Source organism: Caretta caretta, chromosome 3 (genome assembly GCF_965140235.1).
Source record: "Caretta caretta isolate rCarCar2 chromosome 3, rCarCar1.hap1, whole genome shotgun sequence".
NCBI classification, from domain to species: Eukaryota; Metazoa; Chordata; order Testudines; family Cheloniidae; genus Caretta; species Caretta caretta.
The window spans coordinates 69,717,280-69,739,041 of NC_134208.1; the positions used below are offsets into that span (position 1 = coordinate 69,717,280).

At 40.3% G+C, this 21,762-nt stretch overlaps 1 protein-coding gene across 1 annotated transcript in view; it reads right to left on the reverse strand.

Moving 5' to 3' along the window:
- Positions 1-21,762, reverse strand: part of UBE2J1 (ubiquitin conjugating enzyme E2 J1) — a 62,234-nt gene that overhangs the window by 19,721 nt on the left and 20,751 nt on the right. The window contains exons 5-7 of the mRNA XM_048845028.2: positions 20,699-20,804; positions 12,082-12,211; positions 8,105-8,239 (exon numbers count right to left, since the gene is read on the reverse strand). Of these exons, the coding sequence (XP_048700985.1) occupies positions 8,105-8,239; positions 12,082-12,211; positions 20,699-20,804 (371 nt within the window). The remainder of the gene's footprint in view (positions 1-8,104; positions 8,240-12,081; positions 12,212-20,698; positions 20,805-21,762) is intronic.

The window sequence follows — 21,762 nt, forward strand, 5'->3', positions numbered from 1 at the left end:
GGAGGCAACCTAGTGACAGAGGATGTGGAAAAAGCTAATGTGCTCAATGCTTTTTTTGCCTCTGTTTTCACTAACAAGGTCAGCTCCCAGACTGCTGCGCTGGGCATCACAAAATGGGGAAGAGATGGCCAGCCCTCTGTGGAGATAGAGGTGGTTAGGGACTATTTAGAAAAGCTGGATGTGCACAAGTCCATGGGGCCGGACGAGTTGCATCCGAGAGTGCTGGAGGAATTGGCGGCTGTGATTGCAGAGCCATTGGCCATTATCTTTGAAAACTCGTGGCGAACCGGGGAAGTCCCGGATGACTGGAAAAAGGCTAACGTAGTGCCAATCTTTAAAAAAGGGAAGAAGGAGGATCCTGGGAACTACAGGCCAGTCAGCCTCACCTCAGTCCCTGGAAAAATCATGGAGCAGGTCCTCAAAGAATCAATTCTGAAGCACTTGCATGAGAGGAAAGTGATCAGGAACAGCCAGCATGGATTCATCAAGGGAAGGTCATGCCTGACTAATCTAATCGCCTTTTATGATGAGATTACTGGTTCTGTGGATGAAGGGAAAGCAGTGGATGTATTGTTTCTTGACTTTAGCAAAGCTTTTGACACAGTCTCCCACAGTATTCTTGTCAGCAAGTTAAGGAAGTATGGGCTGGATGAATGCACTATAAGGTGGGTAGAAAGCTGGCTAGATTGTCGGGCTCAACGGGTAGTGATCAATGGCTCCATGTCTAGTTGGCAGCCGGTATCAAGTGGAGTACCCCAAGGGTCGGTCCTGGGGCCGGTTTTGTTCAATATCTTCATAAATGATCTGGAGGATGGTGTGGATTGCACTCTCAGCAAATTTGTGGATGATACTAAACTGGGAGGAGTGGTAGATACGCTGGAGGGGAGGGATAGGATACAGAAGGACCTAGACAAATTGGAGGATTGGGTCAAAAGAAATCTGATGAGGTTCAATAAGGATAAGTGCAGGGTCCTGCACTTAGGACGGAAGAACCCAATGCACAGCTACAGACTAGGGACCGAATGGCTAGGCAGCAGTTCTGCGGAAAAGGACCTAGGGGTGACAGTGGACGAGAAGCTGGATATGAGTCAGCAGTGTGCCCTTGTTGCCAAGAAGGCCAATGGCATTTTGGGATGTTTAAGTAGGGGCATAGCGAGCAGATCGAGGGACGTGATCGTTCCCCTCTATTCGACATTGGTGAGGCCTCATCTGGAGTACTGTGTCCAGTTTTGGGCCCCACACTACAAGAAGGATGTGGAGAAATTGGAGAGAGTCCAGCGAAGGGCAACAAAAATGATTAGGGGTCTGGAACACATGAGTTATGAGGAGAGGCTGAGGGAGCTGGGATTGTTTAGCCTGCAGAAGAGAAGAATGAGGGGGGATTTGATAGCTGCTTTCAACTACCTGAAAGGGGGTTCCAAAGAGGATGGCTCTAGACTGTTCTCAATGGTAGCAGATGACAGAACGAGGAGTAATGGTCTCAAGTTGCAGTGGGGGAGGTTTAGATTGGATATTAGGAAAAACTTTTTCACTAAGAGGGTGGTGAAACACTGGAATGCGTTACCTAGGAAGGTGGTAGAATCTCCTTCCTTAGAGGTTTTTAAGGTCAGGCTTGACAAAGCCCTGGCTGGGATGATTTAACTGGGAATTGGTCCTGCTTCGAGCAGGGGGTTGGACTAGATGACCTTCTGGGGTCCCTTCCAACCCTGATATTCTATGATTCTATGACATTTAAATTGTTTTAATAGTCTGAATAAAAATGTTTTTTCAAAATTACAGTATGCACTTTTTTATTTCGTTACAAACTAATTTGAGTCGGAGTGCGGAGCAGAGTTGCAGTGCGGAGCTGGAGCAGTCACTATTGGTGCCAGAGCGGAGCAATTCACAAATTTGATTGCTCCAAATCCCTGATCCAAAGTAAACAGAATGGAAACAATGCTCAGCTAATGGCATGAGAAATGCACCACTTCCTCTCCATAGGGAGGAAGGGCCACTGATGGTGCAAAGAGAGGATGTGGTCTCAAAACTGTGCAGAGCCAGAGGACCTTTCAGAAAACCCTGTGGATCCTGATAAAGTGGCAACTGCTTCACATACTGTCTGGACACCTTCCTTCTAACAGCATTGTTGTCTCCATTGTGCTGACACCAGTTCAACAAACAATACCCCTCCCTCCTTCCAAGTGGAGTGGGGTAAAGGTCACTGAGCAAAAGTTATTGCTGAAAGCAACAAAATTAACTTCAAAAGGTAGGTCTGCTGGAAATGGTTTGGTTTTTTTTTAAAACTCCTCACCTCTTCCTCTACAACTGGACATCTTTCCCACATTTCTGCAGAGCACAACAACAGTTTGTCCAGAGACTGGCTACTACTGGCAATCAGATGAGAATGCTGCATAGGCAACGCTCCCCCCTTTCTACTTTCAGCACGATTACTATTTTCTTCCTCTGTGCTGTGGCCAGGAGTTTATATATCATCAACCTCCATTGTGCCTCCTGCCCAGAATGCCAATTACACAGTCCATGACCGCAGTTAAGGGCCTCTTTAGTACCTTTACCAATTACTGAAATCCCTGTCGAGAGGATACCCATGGATCTGATAGGCCCACCGGAGAAGTTGGCCAGGGGCCAGACTGTACTCATTGTTCTGGATTATGCCACTCGATACCCAGAAGCCGTCCCCCTACTAAACGAAATGTCCAAGACGATAGCAAAGAATTTGATTCAAATCTTCTCTAGGGTAGGGATACCTAAAAAGATCTTGATGGATCAAGGAACCCCCTTTGTGTCGAAGTAGATGAAGGACTTATGGGCCTTATGAACCTCAGTCTACCATCCACAGACTGACGGCCTTGTCAAATGCTTTAATAGGACACTGAAGAACATGATATGGAAAGTGGTGAGCCGGGACAGAAAACATTTGGATAACTTACTACCTTACTTGATGTTTGCAATAAGGGATGGTCCCCAGATTTCCACTGAGTTTTCCCTGTGGCATACTGGAGACTGCCAAGGAGGACTAGGAAGAACAACCTAACCAGAGGAGGAACATCATTGCTCATGTGATACAGATGTCGGACCGAAAAGCCCAAGTCTCCCCCATAGTGTGGGAACACCTGGAAAGAGCACAAGAGGCTCAAAAGACCTATTATAATAGCCAAGCGAAAGTTCGCAAATTCCAGATGGGAAATCAGGTAATGGTGCTAGTGCCCACAGTTGAAAGCAAGCTCCTGGACAGATAGAAGGGACCATATGAAGTAATAGAAGCTGTCAGGGAGATTGATTATAAGATTTAACAGCCTGATCACCAGAAGCAGGAGCAGATCTACCATGTCAATCTATTGAAGCCCTGGCAAAACACAGAAGCTTATGTGGTCGCCCTAGAGATGCCACCAGAATATCCCCACAATTGACTCCTGAACAAGGAGCAGAAGTTATCAAAATGACTGAATGAAACCACGTGTTCTCTGAGAAGCCAGGCAGAACCACAGGTCATCATCACAGATCCCGGAGTACAGGTGAAGGTTAAATCATTCCAGATCTAGGAGTCATTGAGGAGTCCCATAGTCAGTGGTCCAGTGCAATCGTTCTGGTACTTAAGCCAGATGGCACTACGAAATTCTGGAATGACTTTGGAAAATTAAACAAGGTATCCCAGTTTGATGCCAACGCCATACCTCAAATAGGTGAGCTAATTGACCAACTGCGGAAAGCACAATTCTCGTCCACCCTTCAACCTGACCAAAGGGTATTTGTAAATTCCTCTGGCAAGGGAAGCCGAAAAAAACCACCCCCCACCCCCAACTGCTTTTTCGACACCAGAAGGATTGTACCAGTACACCATCCTCCCTTTGGGATTGCACAGGGCTCTTGCAACCTTCCAGCGGCTCATGGATAAGCTGTTACATCCACATGCCAAGTAAGCTGCCACTTACTGGGATGATGTGGTCATACATAGCCCAAACTATGAGATGCACCTGGAAAAGGTGGAAGCAGTATTAGATACCTTGAGGGCAGTGGGTCTCACTGCGAATCCCTGCAAGTGTGCAATAGGTCTAGTGGAAGCCAAATACCTTGGGTACATTGTGGGGAGAGGCACAGTGAAACCCCAACTAAACAAGCTAGAGGTGATACAAAGTTGGCCTCAACTGACCTGGAAGAAATGGGTCAGAGCATTTCTGGGGATTATTGGGTACTACAGGCAATTTATTTCCCACTTTGCTACCGGAGCATACCCATTGATAAACCTCACAAAAGCCTGGGGCCCAGACATAGTGAAATGGGCCTGCGTGGCTGAAGAAGCTTTTGCAGATCTGAGGACAGCCCTCTGCAGTAGTCCGGTGCTAGCAGACCCAGACTTCGAGAAGGAGTTTACTAGAAATGGATGCCTCTGAGGTAAGGTTGGGAGCCGTACTTTCTCAAATGGTAGGGGAGGAAGAACACCCAGTCCTATTCCTCAGTAAGAAACTCCTTCCCGGAGAACAAAAATATGCCGTGGTAGAGAAAAAATGCCTGGTAGTAAAATGGAACTGAATTTCATTACCTCACCTTCCTAGTATCAGATCAGGGCCTCAGGGCCCATTTTTACTATCTTTGCTCAGGGTAGGCTTTTATTAGCTTCAGCATGAGTTTACCCTAGGAATGAATAAGAGCAGGTCCTGTAATACAACCCTTCACTTTTCACATCTCATTTTCCCTCTGTTCAGCTTTGACAACGCCTCACTCCCCAGTGACTGAAATGGACTGAAATTAAACTGGTTCCTACTCCCAAATGGTGGTGGCTCAGAAACACGGGCAGCTTTTGAAACATATGTTCAGTGAAGCAATACGAGCAGAGAGATGGACAATCTGATCCCTTAAAATATTAATCTACTTTTGACAGCAGTCCATCACATGCAACAAATAAATGTTTATGTAAGTTTAAAGCTTTAATCATTTCATATGTCAACTGCTCTGAAAAAAAACTATGCATGCAGTAGAACTGATAACCTACTGAAGAAAACAATATTATTAGAAATGGGAATAATTAAACTCTTATTATTTAAAAAGACTTCCTTTCCAATTTAAACACTAAAATGCCCGTGATTATTTCTGTTGGCTCTAGTGTATTAGTTTTAATTAATTCAATACTCTTAAGAGCCAGGATTTGTGGTAAAAAGAATATAATCAAATGACTTATTCTGAACCTGAACAATCTGGAAGAAATCCTTATCGTGGAAAAATGCATGCTATTAGCATGTTTGTATTTCCACCTAGCTGGAAAGTGCACTGCAAGATGCAACAGATGGTCTGACTTTTTTTTTTTTTAAACCAATTTGTAGCCCATCATTGCTAAAAAAACCCACAGCTTATCTGAGATTTGTCTACAATTTATCAGTGAATTTAGATTGCATTTGCAGCAGTCACAACAGCAGGTGCCCTGGCCCAGTACCAGGCCTTAGGCAGTTCCAGAATGGCTGGGTTATATAAGCCCTATCCTTGGCAGTATTCATATGCAAATGTCATAATAAAGTGCACAATTTATTTAAAATGGTAAGAATTAAGATTTTCATTTACTTAGCCAAATTTATTGCAGAGATTATAAAAACAGGAACATAATCTTATTTAATTAAAAGAAAATCTGCAAATCGCAGCAGACATACTTCTTTGCCTCTTGTACATAAGAATATCACACTCTGATGCAAGAGACTGGGACAGTAAGTAGAAGGATAAAGTTCTTGAAACCTTCTTAATAAACTACAGTAGTATCCAGATACCACAAACATTTGTGTATCTTTAACCAACACATAATACAAGTTACTGAATGCTGCAACACTAGAAGAAAATAATCAATTTATTTATAACATGCAATTAATGGAAGAAATGGAAAAAGAGAAAGGCTGCTCTTGTGGTTAAGGCAAAGGACTGGGAGTCAGGACATCTGGGTTTTAATCCCAGTTCTGCCACAGACTGCTGGGCAAATCTAGGAAGGTCACTTAGGTCTAATTTTCAGAAATGGCCTCTACAGACTCCATTGCTTCGTGGCATCTACTTCAAGTATTAGCCCTCTCATGGTCCTCTTCACTCTTAAAGCTCTATAGTTGGAAGGCACTGTTTCACTTTTGTTGCCCTATGTGAAGTTATCACAAGGAGCATCCTTTGGCATTTTTAAATTAAATGCATAAGTAACTAAGGGCTAAATCCTCTTCAATATCCAGCCTGAGTAAACATTCTGTGCGTTGGGAAGCAGAATCTTTCTTAATAGATAGCAGCCCAAAGAATGCCGTAACCTCTCCAGCAGCTGCATACATATCTCAGTGTATCGTGGATCTGTATAGTTCTGGATTCATCAGATCAGCATTCACCAGTGCAAAATCAACTATATGATGGGAGTCCCCACAAAAGGTATGGTGATGCCCAGGAGGTGCAGACTGTGTATAGACTTCCTGCAGCCTGCCTCCCTCCCACTGGTTCCATTGCATTCAGGGCCTTCCAGGTAGTGGTTGAAGTGACAGGTAAATTCTAGACTAAACATTAGGTGCAACGTTTTGGATGGGCTGGCAGCATGTGAGAGTGCATTGAAGAGCAAGCGTGTTTAATATCTTAAAGATTTAGGAAGAGATTGTAGTATTTGAGGTTTGTTTATTAGGATGCAGCTGAGGAATTTGGCTGTTGAGATGGTCAGCAAAGGGTGGGTTTCTGGTAAATGTTATGGAAGTGCCATGATTTTATTATGGCCTGGAGGAGGAAAGCAAAGGAAAGGGCAAAGTCAAAGATGATCTCCACGTGATGGGCCTCAGATACAGGGGTGATGGTGCTGTTATCAACCAATACAGAGAATGGAATTAGTGGAGGTTCTTGGGGAGAAAAGGTTAAGAGCTCTGTTTTGGCTATGTTGATTCTGAGATTATGTCAAGTCATCTAGATGAGTGAAGCCCCAATCATGGTTTCTCTATATACAAGTAAGAAGACACGGTCCCTGCCTCAAAAATCTTATAATCTAAGAGACATCACTGAGACAAAAAGAGGTGCAAGACTGAAGTGCAGAGCAGAGATCTAAACTAAAGAGGTCTACTCAACAATCGTAAGTATAGAGTTGATAATTAAACCCATGTAACTGGATGAAGTTGCCCTAGGATAGGGTGCACAGGGAAAAGAAGAGGGAGCCTAAGAACAGAGCCCAGAGGAATCCAACAGAGAGGGAATGAAGGGGAAACTGCCAAGAGCAACACTAAAAGAGCAGCTAAAGAGGTAGAAGACCTATGAAAGGACGGTGCCACAGAAGCTCAGAAAAGACAGAATATCAAGGAGGAAGTGACAAGCCATACCAAGGGAAGCAGAAAAGACAAGGTTGAAGTATCCACCTTGAGACTTGGCTTAGAAATGACTTAGATGCAGAGGATAACAGTCAGTTTAGAGTACACAGATCTGGCATTCAGTGTAAGGTCAGTAAATTAATACAGCTCTTACAGACAGCCCACTCCATGGCCTTGTCTAGGCTAGAATTTAAGATTACATAACACATGCTAACTAACACCTTTTAAGAGTCTACTTTCGATAAGACACAGTTGTCTTTAATGTGCTAAAAGAATCAAACTAAAGGCTAGGTTATCCTGATAAGCGCTAACATTACATCTGAAATCCTAGCCTAGACAGGGCCAGTGAGTTTGGAAATAAAGCAAAAGAAGGAGAAAGAATAGTGGCTGGAAAGAAAATAAAGCAACCCCTGGCCCTATAGTATAATTAGTCCCATTAGTCATTGGTGACTCAGGGCCAAAAAAAATTATTATTTTTTTTAAACAGTGGCACGTCCTCTTCACATAATTTCTACGTTGGTATACATAGTTTATTTTGTTAACTGCTCTTCGGTCAAAGTATTGATTTCAAGTGTTTACTAAACGTGTAACGAAAAAGTTTTTTTCCTTATCATCATATAAATAAAAGGAAATTTACCTATCTGTATATCTTATTATGTAGTCTTACACAACTAAGTATTCCACAATCTTAAAGAAAGTCTCATATCAGCTAAATAATTCTCTGGACATGTCTATACATTGCTTGGTTTTCAGATCCTGGCCTCCATTTGCAAATGCACTCACATCTAATAAGATTTATCAAACACATATCATACCATTGCACTGGTGGTTGGATTCTGGAATGCTCTACTTATACCATCCTGTCGCAGCTCAGGTAAGGTGGCAGAGTGGTTCAATTCCGATGTGTTTGGGGATTCAGTGATAGACTTTCTGGATGAATTGATTTCAGCCTAAAGAGAATACATTTGTACATTTCAGATGAGAGATCAAATTAGTTATAATATACTCTAATGTAGTTTATTTGATCTATTATGGAGCATCTGTTTCAACATTTACAGCATATGAGATTTACGAATCCTTATCAATAGACATCCAAATTGTGTTTAAGCTATATACAGTGTTTCTGGAATTTGTTGCGGTGTTGCAATTCTGAACAATTTTCACAAGGAGTAAGTCTACTGATGCACAAAAACAAATAAAAAACCTGCAGATGCATTTCTGATTTTTAGTTTCACTTGCTTGTATATAATGGTGGACGTTAACATCCAAAAGGGGTATAAGATAAGGAACGAATTTGGAGAAAAAAAGTTACCTCAAATAAATGCCAAACATTTTTTAAAAGTTATATTTCTTACATGGTCTCACTGACTTTGACAGCATTTTGGGGAATCCTTATGAAAGCACTGATTGTTTTAGAGTATTTTTTCTAATGTATTACATATATAAAGGCTTTCCTTGCACATTAGGCCTTCATGCTTTCAACTGCCACATCTTTTTCTTGAAAAAGCTGAACTGGACCAAAGCAGAAGTCAACACTCTACACCTTGCGTCTCTTCTGCCTCACAACCAACCATGATGGGACAAACAGCCATCAGCTGGCTATTTAAACTATAAAAGCACAAAACATGCCTTTAGGGGGCTCATATCTGGAATGGAAATTCTTCAGAGATGTTATCCTAGCTTAGAGGAACCCCAAACAATATCTCATTTCATAAAGATATAAGAAATATTACTTCTCAACATCTCAAGAATATTAAACTGTTTATTTTCTATGCTATTAGAATCCAATATCTTGTGAAGTGTTAAATGCTTTACAACCTAATTGATACTAATGGGAACAAGAGGCATTCGCACATTACAGGGTTAGGCCCTTAATTTTCAGTGCAAAAGGGATAAGAGAAAGTCAAAATATTAACTGTTTCTTAGCATCTATAAAATGTCTCACATTGAGAAGTGCTACATGTTTAACAGTGTTCTCACTTCGAAGATTCAAGAGAACGTGACACATCCATGAGGACTTGTAATGGGGTCACTGCAGAGGAGAAAAAGTAGCATCATTCTCCTGAGCTGAACAGTTTACCAATGGCACATAACTATGAGTAAAAACAACTGGTCTGAACCAATTTTATTCACAGAATGCAGTGTAGATAAAGTACTTTGGTAGAGGGGTGCAATGCTACACTTCCCATGCCCTGTGTCTGAATCTCAAGCGACTGAATTTGCTTTCTCCAATCTTATTGAATACATACATAAGTAGTAGTATTAAAAAGTACAAGCAAGGGATTAGGAACCAATAAGTTGTGTAAAGAACAAGAGCTCATCTCCTGACATTTTAATGTAACCCTTTTCTCTTCTATGCTCTTATTCCCACGCGTTGGTCATGCCTTGCTGTTCTGTCTGATACTACAAGGTCCTGAACACCTTACATTTCATGTGATCTAGAAATTTTTCCTATTATTTTTAAAATTGGAATGAAACTTTAGATCAATTCACTGATTGTCTGATCAATATATTCCATTCCCTTCATGTTTAGATAGACTGGCTTTTTGTAACTCACTTATATCAAATATACTACTTGTTCAAATGTAGGTCAAGACAACAATAGCATGTCATACAGTGCACTACATAGGAACATAGCTTGGACATAGGACTTTGCAGAAGACTGAGGCTTTTCCTGAGGAGCGTATAGCAACAGTTCTTACTTATTCCAAATGCTAACATGGAATACATCCATTCTTAGAAATCCCAATGGTTCTTTACACCCCTCAATGGTAATTCCCACAATTTGTGTGTGTGTACCAAAATAATAGTCTGTATCAGACAAATGTTAATAAGAAAATAGAACCATCTCCTGCCATCTGACCTGGGGCTGTGAGCCAATCAAGTCAGAAAACTGGAAGTCAGAAGGTATGCCTGGCTTTGCCAGTCTTGTTTCCTGGCTTTGGGTAAGCCACTTAAAGGCAATATGCATGGAGAAAAAAACTGGGATTGTGCCCTTTTTTGCTTCTGATGTGTGAATGCAATTTGAAAGGGTTTGGGGAGGCTTGTGCTATACATTAGAAATTCTGATCTTGCTAATCCATTTTTTTCCTAGAAGTGTATAGACCACTAGTTCTGTAGTAGGCTTATGATGAGGTAGAGAGGAAGGATAGTCCAGTGGTTAGGCTGCTACCCTGGAACTTGGGAGACCTGGGTTCAATTCCGTTCTCTACCCTAAACTTCCTATGTGACTTTGAGCAAGTCACTTAGTATCTCTGTGCATCAATTCACCATCTGTAAAATGAGGATAACAGTACTTCCCTTTGGTGTGTGGATAAATAAGTACATAAAGAGTGAGAGACACAAATACCCTGATGACAGGTGCCATATAAGTCTGATAGGTAGGTAGATAGATAGATATCATCTTTAAAAATGTGAAACTTCATTGAATGGGGAAGAGATTTTTATTTAGGCTATGTGGTGAATTTGTTTGCTTGCTTGTTAGATTCCTGTTCAACTCAACGCCCTGAGAAAAACATTTTTAAAATAGTTTTGTGAAAAGATTGTACTCCCATAACCTTTCAATTAAGAGATCTGAAAAATCTGGATTGTGAGCCGAAATCACCAGAGAATCTGCTAAATCAAAAAAGAGCAGACTTGACATTCCTAATATTTCTATTGTTAAAAACTAGTAGTATTTAAAAACAAGAACAAAAAATCCCACACACTTTTCAGGATTTATACATCATAAAGAACCAAAAAGGGCACAGTCCAATTTTTAGCCTTTTGCAAGTCACCTTTTAACTCTCTGTGCCTGTATTTCTCCTCCTTAGCCCACCTTTGTAAAGTATTTTGAGATCTTCATATGAAAAATATGATTATGAACAGAATCAGGCCATGTCCATATTTGGAAAGGTGACTGCTAAGGAACACATAAGTGCTACAAAAATTGGTATTGGTTGTTTAGCAGGTGGCAATATTCACTTTGATTCTAGACCAAACCAATATTGTAGCACAGTGCTAGGGGGAACTGTGCTACTGGAGATATAGGGTGAAATTCTGACCATGCTGAAGTCAATGGGTAGTCTTTTGCATAAGATGCAACACTGAAATTTCACTACAGTTAAGAAAGCCCTGACTCCATGTACAGCAGAGTCTTCCTCAGTGGTTCACTTTCTTAAGTTTAGTGAAAAGCATATGGTACATGCAAGACATGCTAATTTCTAAGTATCATACTTGGCTAAACAAATACCTGATTTCACTGTACCACCCAAAAGGCACTTTCTGGTAAGAACCCTATCCATACTAGATTCCAATTTTCTACATTCAATCTCTTCAGCTGTGCAGCTTGTGGGGGGGAAAAGTTTGCAATTTTTTTTGTGCATAATGAAAAAAGTATATGTTTTACTCTCTTCATATACAAAAAAAATCATCAGAACTGTTTCTCTAAACTTCTCAAAAGTATTTATGTTTGGGCAAACACTAAACTAAGCTTGGAAAATTTCATCAACACAGTTAGGCAACCTTTCCTATCACCTTTGCTACCACTGTCACTGAACCACAGTCGGTGCTTGTGTCGGACAACACATCAGTTTGAGTCTTCCCAGAAACCAACTGCACCATCTTTGGAAAGTGTCTGGTTTTCCACAGCTTACCCTGAAACCAAGTCTCCTGCACAGCAATACAATGCAGTGCTGCTGTGTTACAATGTAACCGTTTTCTCAATGTTTTTGTTTCCTCATAGCAACACAACATTTGCAGTTTCCTCAAATTAAGCGATCAAACCAAGAAAAATTACGAACAGTCAGTCTACCTTGAAGCTAATTTGTCTGGCAAGTTCCTTGGCCTCTTCATCAGCCTGGCTTGAAGCACTTCCTGATGTTAATGGTAACAGGCTTATCTTCATTGCTGAGCCACATATATCACAGCAGAAATCCTGTGACCTGATAAGTAAAATAGTTTTAAATGGAGATTTTCTTGTTTTAAACAATGTTTTTCTTGAAAAATGAAAAACATTAACAAGACAACCTACCAAAGCACTTGGGTAATAATTAGCATAAACAGTTAAAAAATAAAGTATGCTATCAGTCTGTAGCAACTATCATTGGCTGCAGTGTTGAAAAATCTGGGCTTAGAATTCTATATACTCTTTCCTAGATGTAATTTTGGGAAAATATTTACTCCCAGTTTTCATAATATTTCTGTGGCCTCTTATTATATTAAAGATATTACCAACATTATTAATGGCTGTTTTATCTCTGTTATAAATTATCAGAACCAGCAAAATATATAACGCAAAAAGCCATGGTATTACAACAACATAGAAACTTTATACCCACTAAATTCAGACTTAAGGTTCCTCTCGCAGCATTGACTCTATTACACTACACATGTATGTTATGATGGGATCTTTCATTATATGATGGTAATAGTAGACTTTCAATGACAGGCCGTTGCACACACCAAAAAAACAAAACAAAAAACAAAAAAAAACCCAAACACCAAAACAGCAAATAGCCCTCATTTAGATATAGCCAAGATTTTGGTTTTTAAATTAACCCTTCCAAAAATTATTTAGAAGTAGTTTCAGAGTATTTTATATTTCTCCACAAAACTTAAAAAAAATAACAAGGAAGCTAATGAGTTTTGAAGCTTTGGCTTCCTTGACCATGGGATGCTCCTCCAGGAAGGAGGACTGGAGGGAAGAGATGGCAACAACCAGATGAAGAAAGGGAAAAATATCATCAAACACCAACTTGCCAACCTAGCCAGGAGGGCTTTAAACTAGGTTTAAAGAGGGCAAATGACAAAATCCCACACAGTAAGTATAAAAAACGTGACCTTGATGGAGGGCTCGAAGTTGGGGATGGGAATGGAAAATTACAATAGGTTCATAGAATCAACAAGAAGGAAAACAGTGGGAGAATCTTCTCAACATTTTACATGTCTATACACAAATGCCAGGAGTATAGGAAATAAACAGGAAGAATTGGAAGTCTTACTACACAAGCAAAATTATGACTTAATTGACATCACCAATTTGGTTGGATAAATTTCATGACTAGAATATTGATATTGAGGGGTATTATATTGTTCAGGAAGGACAGGCGGGGAAAAAAGGGAGGAGGGGTTGCATTGTATATCAAGAATGTATACACTTGTTCTGAGTCCAGAAGGAGCTGAGAGGCAGACCAGCTGAAAGCCTCTGGGTGAAGATAAAAGGATCAAAAACAGGGACAACATCACGGTAGACCACCAAGTCAGGAGAAGGAGGCAGCAGCATTTCTAGAACAAACAACAGAAATATCCAAAACACATGACCTGGTAGTAATGGCAGACTTCAACTACCCAAATATCTGTTGGAAAAGTAATATAACAAAATACAAAATGTCCAATTAGTTCTTGGAATGTGTTGGGGACAATTTGATTCAGAAGGTAGAGGAACTAACCAGGGGGGTAGCCATTTTAGACTTGCTTTTGACTAACATGGAAGAATTGGATGTGAATCTGAAGGAAGAGGGCAACTTGGGTCAAAGTGATAAAGAAATGATAGACTTCATGATTCTAAGGAAAGGAAAGAGTGAGAGGAGCAGAATAAGGATAATGGGCTTGCTAGGTAAGATCCCATGGGAAAAAAATACAAGGGAAAAAGGAGGAGTTCAGGAGAGCTGACAGTTTCGCAAAGAGACAATATTAAAGGCAAAATTGCAAACTAATAGGAAGAACAGCAAGAGGGCAATATGGCTACATAAGGAGCTCTTTAATGACCTGAAAATCAAAAAGGAATCCTACAAAAAGCTGAAATATGGACAAATTGTTAAGGATGAATACAGAAGGACAGTGCAAGCATATAGAGACAAAATCAGAAAGGCTAAGGCACAAAATGAGTTACACCTGGCAAAGGACATAAAAGGCAATAAGTAGCTCTATAAAAATAAGGTTCTATAAATACATTAGGCGCAAGAGAAAAATAAAGGTAAATGCAGGTCACTACATAAAAAGAGAGTAAAGAGAGCTAATAACAGACAACGCCAAGAAAGCTGAGGTGTTTAAAGTCTATTTTGCATCAATCTTCATTAAAAATGTTAGTTGTGACTAGATGCTTAACACAATTAATATTAACAAGAAGGGGGAAGGAACACAAGCGCGAATAAGAACAGATTAAAGACGATTCAGATAAGTTAGGTGTATTCAATTCAGCAGGGCCTGATGAAATTCACCCTAAAGTATTTAAGGAACTAGCTGAAGCAATCTTGGAACCATCAGTGATTATCTTCCAGAATTCATGGAGGACAGGTGAGGGCCCAGAGGACTGGAGACGGGCAAAGTACCTATCTTTTAAAAGGGGAACAAAGAGGATCCAGAGAATTATAGGCCAATCAGCCTAACTTCGATACCTGGAAAGATACTGAGAGATTATACAAGAAGACCTGGACAACCCTGAAAAATGGAGCAATAGAAATGGGTAGAAATTTAATAGTGCAAAGTGCAAGTTCATGCACTTAGGGAGTAACAGCAAGAATTTTTGCTATTAGCTGGGGTCTTATCAGTTGGAAGCCACAGAGGCGAAAGACCTAGGTGTATTGGTTGATCACAGGATGACTATGTGATGTAGCCATGAAAAAGGCTAATGCAATCCTAGGATGCACCAGGCAAGGTATTTCCAGTAGAGATAGAGAAGCGTTAGTACCATTATACAAGGCACTGATGAGATCTCATCTGGACTGCTGTGTGTAATTCTGGTCTCCCATGTTTAAGAAAGATGAATTCAAACTGGAACAGGTGCAGAGAAGGGCTACTAGGATGATCAGAGGAATGCAAAACCTACCTCAAAAGAGAGCTGGGCTTATTTAGCCTAATCAAATGAAGACTGAAGGGAGATAGGATTGCTCTCTATAAATACATCAGAGGAATAAATACCAGAGAGGGAGAGGAGTTAAAGTTAAGTACCAACGTTGACACAAGAACAAATGGATATAAACTATCCATCAACAAATTAGACTTGAAATTAGATGAAGGTTTCTAACCATCAGAAGAGTGAAGCTCTGGAACAGCCTTCCAAGGGGAGTAGTGGGGACAAAAAACCTAACTGGCTTCTAGACTAAGCTTGATAAGTTTACAGAGGGGATGGAATGATGAGATTCCTACAATGTAAGTAGCCGATCTATGACTGCTAGTAGCAAATATTACCTGGTGATGGGACACTAGATGGAGAGGGCTCTGAGCTACTACAGAAAATTCTTTCCATGTGTCTGGCTGGTGGGTCTTGCTGAAATGCTCAGGATCCAACTGACTGCCATATTTGGGATCGGGAAGGAATTTTCCCCCAGGTCACACTGGCAGAGACCCTGGGGATTTTCTGCCTTCCTCTGCAGCATGGGGCACAGGTCACTTGCAGGTTTAGACTAGAGTAAATGGTGGATTCTCTGCAACTTGAAGTCTTTAAATCATGATTTGAGGAGTTCAGTAACTCAGCCAGAGGTGATAGGTCTATTACAGGAGTGGGTGGGTGAGTTTCTGTGGTCTGCAATGTGTAAGTGGTCAGACTAGATGATCATGATGGTCCCTTCTGGCCTTAAAGTCTAAGAGTAAATTATTAAACAATTTGTAAGCACCTAGAGGATAATAGTGTAATAAGAATAGCCAACATGGATTTGTCAAGAAAAAAATCATGCCAGACCAAACTGATTGCCTTCTTTGAAAGGGTTATTGGCCCCTAGTGCATAGTGGGAAGCTGTCAATCTGACGTTTTGATTTTAGTAAAGTTTTTGATACATTACATTCTCATAAGGAAACTAGGGAAACAGTCTAAACGAAGTAATTATAAAGTGGATGCTCTACTGGTTGAAAACCCATATTGTCTAGCTGGAAGGATGCATCTAGTCCCACAGGGGGGTCTGCCTGGGTCCAGTACTATTCAGTATTTTCATAAACTTGGATAATGGAATAGACAGTATGGTTATACAATTAGTGGATGACACCAAGCTAGGAGGGCTAGCAGGCCCTTTGGAGCACAGGATTTGAATTCAAAGGGATCTTGACAAATTGGAGAAACTGGCCTGAAGTCAACAAGATGAAATTCAATAAAGACAAGTGCAAAGTGCTACACTTAGGAAGGAAAAAAATCAAATGCAGAATAACTAGCTAGGTGGTAGTACTGCTGAAAAGAATCTGTAGGTAACAATGAACCCAAAAGTCAATATAAGTCAATATGATGCAATTGAGAAAAATCATTTCGGGATGTATTAACAAGGGTGTCATATGCAAGACACAGGAGAGACCTGTTCAACTCTACTCAGCACTGGTGAGTACTCCAGGTGGGGCTGCCTCTAGTTCTAGGTGCCACACTTTATGGAAGATGTGGACAAATTGGACAGAGTCCAGATGAGAGCAACAAAAATGATAAAAAGCTTAGAAAACCTGACCCATGAGGAAAGGTTAAAAAAACTTGGCATGTTTAGTCTTGAGAAAAGACAACTTGGAGGGGGAATCTAATAACAGTTTTCACATATATTAAAGGCTGTTATACAGAAGATAATGATCAATTGTTCTCTATGTCCACAGAAGGTAGGACAAGTAATAATGGGCTTAATCTGTAACATGGGAAATTTAGGTTAGGTATTAAGAAAAACTTTTAACTATAAGTATAGTTAAGTACCATAACAGGTTACCAAGAGAAGCTGTGGAACACCCCCCCCCCCCACCCCCCACATTGGAGGTTTTTAGCAACAGGTTAGAAAACACCTGTCAGGAATGGTCTAGCTATACTCTGTCCTGCCTCACTGCAGGAGGAGGGACTAGATGACCACTTGATGTCATTTGCAGATCTACATTTCTATGATTCTATCATACTATAGACAGTGTCTGTTATACACTTCTCTCTCCCTTCGTCCCCCACCACAGCCACCCACACCCACAGGTAAGTTCTTGGTACTTATCCTCTTGTACCTTATATTAACTCCAGCCATCTCTTTTCCCTACCCTGCAATTTAGCCTGTGCTATAATCTAAACTATGACCTTAAAGAATGAACAACAGATGAACCCATACTTTGTCCACATGATGCTGACAGAAATGTAACACTATCAAAATCAGGTATTTTCTTTGACAAACATTCTTGGACTTGTACAACATGCAGGCAAAAAACATAAACATGATACTCTCTACAATGAGTCCCAAATAAAGCATTTGGAGTAAATGCTGATATAGATCATTGTAGATAACATATATAATTTTCTAAATGCTCTTTTCTCAGAAGGCAAGACAACAGCAAAAGACATTCTTATTTCTGGAGTACAAGTACTTTGCAAAAGAAGATTGAGAACCAGAAGTTTGTACAATGGGGCTAAAGAGTGAAGCAGGCTAAAGAGTGAAACCTTCTGGCCAACAAGAGCAATTAAAATCACTGGGCTCTCATAGAATCTAGAGACGGAAAAGGTCAGCTAATTTCATATTCCTACCAATACAGACCATCGGGGGAAGAGAGGCATAAAGCAGAGAAAATTTAGTATTTGAATTTTGGTAGCACCCACAATATGCTAGACACAGTACACACCTGAAAAAGCTACAATCTAAGGAGAAAAGCAACACATGAAGGGAGGAAAAGAGGAATATCAACACAGTGCAAATATACTATCTCCAGCTACCTAATCATAATTAACTGGCTAATTTATTGCAGACATCATTGCAATAAATGGGTCTTAAGGAAGGACTTAATGGAGAATGTAGTGACTTTTTTAATCACATGAAGTAATGTGTTCTGTGTGTAGAGGATGGCATGATAAAAGGAGCTAAGTCAAGGCTCCTTGAAAAATAAACATGGGGGTATGACACCAAGACCCACTGACATATTCATTACACCTCACACTCTGCTGTCATCATCTGTATCTAAAAGGAGTTATGTAAGAGATCAATGGAAAACTAGTAACTGACTGATCACTAATATTCTTGCATGATGAATGTATGGGGTGTGCACAAAGAGTTATGGATACATGCTAGAATTATGTTTTAAAATTTGTTTGACAAGCAATACATAAGCCGACTCAGCCCTAGATAAAGGAATGTGTAATTGTCTGACCAGCCTCATCATCAGACAGAGACAATGAAGGCATATTTACATAAAAGGTAAAGAAAGCCATCAACCTAGTGAATTGCCTCTGAACTATAAAAACAGGGGATCGAACTTCAAATGATAAGTAATATAATCAACTGATAGTATACAACATTACTAATGGCAAGTTTATGTCACGGAGTTCACTTAAGTCACAGATTCCATAGCTTCCAGAGACCTCCAAGACACTTTCCGCTTCAGCCCCAAGGTGGTACGGCTGGAGCTGTTAGGCAGAGGAGGCCCTGGAGCTCTGAGCTGCTGCAGGCAGTAAGGGGCCACTGCAGCTCTTGGCTGCTGTGGGCAGTGGAGGGACCCGGAGCTCCAAGCCACCAACTTTGCAGCTCCCAGCCACTGCGGGCGACCAAGGGCAGAGCTCTGAGCCACCACTGGCAGCGGGGGGACCTGTGGCAGCAGGGGACCCCACAGCTCCCTGCCACTGGCCCCGCAGCTCCGAGGGGGAGCCCAGAGCCGTCAGCCACAGCAGTGGCAGGTGCTGGACCCCCTCCCCCTATTTCCCCTCCCGGAGCCAGGTTTAGGCTCTCATCCCCCATTTTGTCACAATTATTTTTAGTAAAAGTCAATGACAGGTCACAGGCTTCTCTGTATTTTTTTTTTTATGGCCCGTGACCTGTTTCTGACTTTTACTAAAAATAACAGTGACAAACTCTTAACCTTAAATATTATTGTATTATAAAAAAGTGTATCAAGCAAGGTCTTTTATGAAAGCTAATGACACATTGGTGATTAATATCACTGTGAAATGAATATATTAACATATTAGGAAACATGGATATTCACTAACATTATGGTCTAAAGTCTGACCAAAGGAAGAGAAGCAGGTTTTCTCCCACACGCAGGCCGGAAGGCATCTCAGGAGTGTTAAGGTAATAAATCTCCAGCCTTTTGTCCAATGCTGAGTCCTTACTTAAAAAACTACTGAATCAATCCTCTGGAATGGGCAGGCAGAGGTGGTGTAATTTAGGACAACATTTCACATTGTTCATTCAACCACACTGCCCAAACTGCTGTCACTTCTGAACGCATAACATTAATGAAAATCTTATTTAAGAGTAAGACTGCAACATTCAGGAAGCCAAATACCAAAAGACTAAGGTCCACTTTCTTTAGAAACTTCCATGAAATGAATTTCTGGTCAGAAATAGTGCTCTGCATATCCTGTAAATTCATCCATAGAGTTCTAGCCATGTAATATATCAAACACCTACATATAAGCGATTGTTAAGCACTTTGCAAATACATCATAAAGCATCCCTTTTTGCTAATACCTTTCTTAGAGATTACATTTTCCTTCAGAATAAAGTCCTAGAGAGCACAAACAGAACAGCCTTCTACTGGGCTCCAGACACTGTGCACTTAGCATTTTTCTGAACAGTAGCTGAAACATTTTTCTCAATGCTAAAACACAGACTTTGTCTTCACCCCTTCTAGAAATTGAAAGTCACATCAACCTTCAATTGCGACGTTAGGTCTTTTGGCTGTATATGCCAGACTCTAAATCTTCTGAATGGCAAGGCATGGAAGAGAATAAGGGGTTGTTGTTGTTTAAGAGACAATGCTGCTTAGGAGAAAACTAGTCACCAACAAATTTCTATTACTGCCTGCTTCTAAGAGCTATATTTATTATTCAAGTAACACATAAAGGTAGTGATTCCACAGAACCATTTCACCTTTAAGGTAATAAGGCAATTTAGATTTTCCGTTCGTTAGAACTGGAATTTCAAAAAGGTCAAGTTAAGAAGCTCTGAGGGTGAGCAAGGGATCTTGCCTTGATATGCAAAATGAAGATCCATTGATCCACTTCCTTAATTCTGCAATTAGACCTCTGAGACCAGACACTGGTCCTGAAAACTCTCACTTTCGTTTTACTTCTCTCTTTATTAGGAAGAAATCAGTTCAGCAAGACATTCTGTTGGGCTGCAGTGACAAATGTACAGATGGCATTAGCACGCCTACCATTTTCTCATAGATGTTACAGGATAAGGTAACAGCCTATAAGCCTGATGTGCAGAAAGAAAGTCTTCACAGACAAAAGTTATTAAAGGGAATTAATGTTGAAGGCAAAACAAACTTGGACAAAGAAACAAGACCAGAAATGTAATCACAGTGATACAAGCATACTGTTGGCATTGAAGAAATAAATTAACAATAATAATAATCCTGATATATAGTTACTTATTTCTAATTGACTGACAATCCTAGAAGTGATTATTCAGATCAGAAGAAAGGAAATCCTCTTTCCTACAGATCTATGATTTTTATATTAAAAATTGTTGGAGATGTTAAAAAAAAATAAGACTTACTTCTTGGCAAGTGCTCTTCTTTCCTCAGGTGTGTAGTCAAGGGATCCTATGGCTCCCTCTCCTTTGGTTGGCATAAAACCAATAATGGCTAGTAAAGCTGTTCTTACTGAAATTGGAAAAAAAATAAAGATTCAAATTAAGTTTTTCCCAGAATTGTTTCTTAACTGAGTCTAGACTTGGGACCGGGGGGGGAGGGGGTAATGAGTTTGTCTACAAGATTCCATTCTGTCTGAAGACTGAAGAAAGTTTCAAAAAATAAGGAGAACACAAGAAAAATCCCTTTTCTTTTATGGCAAGGAGTCACAGATGGAAGGGTTACGTAAGGGGAGATGGTGAGGTGATGGCTGATGGAAGGGGGCAGAGGACAAAGACTGAAAAGGAAGGCTAAGGCCCATAGAAATAATTGATCAAAATGAACAGTTGAGTACAAAACAAGGAGGGAGGAAATAGAGTGGAAAAGGACCATAACAAGGAGATTAACTTGGCATGGCCCATGTACAGTTATTTGCTGAATTTGGGCCTTAGATTGTCAGCACATCGGGAGAAGGACTAGTTTTTCTGTGTGTCTGCAATGAACATAACATACCTGTCATGTGTACATGTTTCTTCTTTTGATTTATTACAATTGTTTATTATATGTAATAAAAGAATGCCTATATAAAAACTTAAGGCACCATAACAGTAATTAAATAAATAGGCAAAAAGAAAAGAAGTACTTGTGGCACCTTAGAGACTAACAAATTTATTTGAGCATAAGCTTTCGTGAGCTACAGCTCACTTCATGTAATGCATACGATAAAGTGAGCTGTAGCTCACGAAAGCTTATGCTCAAATAAATTGGTTAGTCTCTAAGGTGCCACAAGTACTCTTTTCTTTTTGCGAATACAGACTAACACGGCTGCTACTCTGAAACCTGTCATTAAATAAATAGGCAATTACAGAAGTGCTACTCAGTTGGATAATACCTAAGAAAATTAACATACAAGCCCACAGATAATAAATACCACAGCAGCATATATACTGCCCACAAAAGCCCTCCACAATTGCTGAAAAAAGTTTAAAAG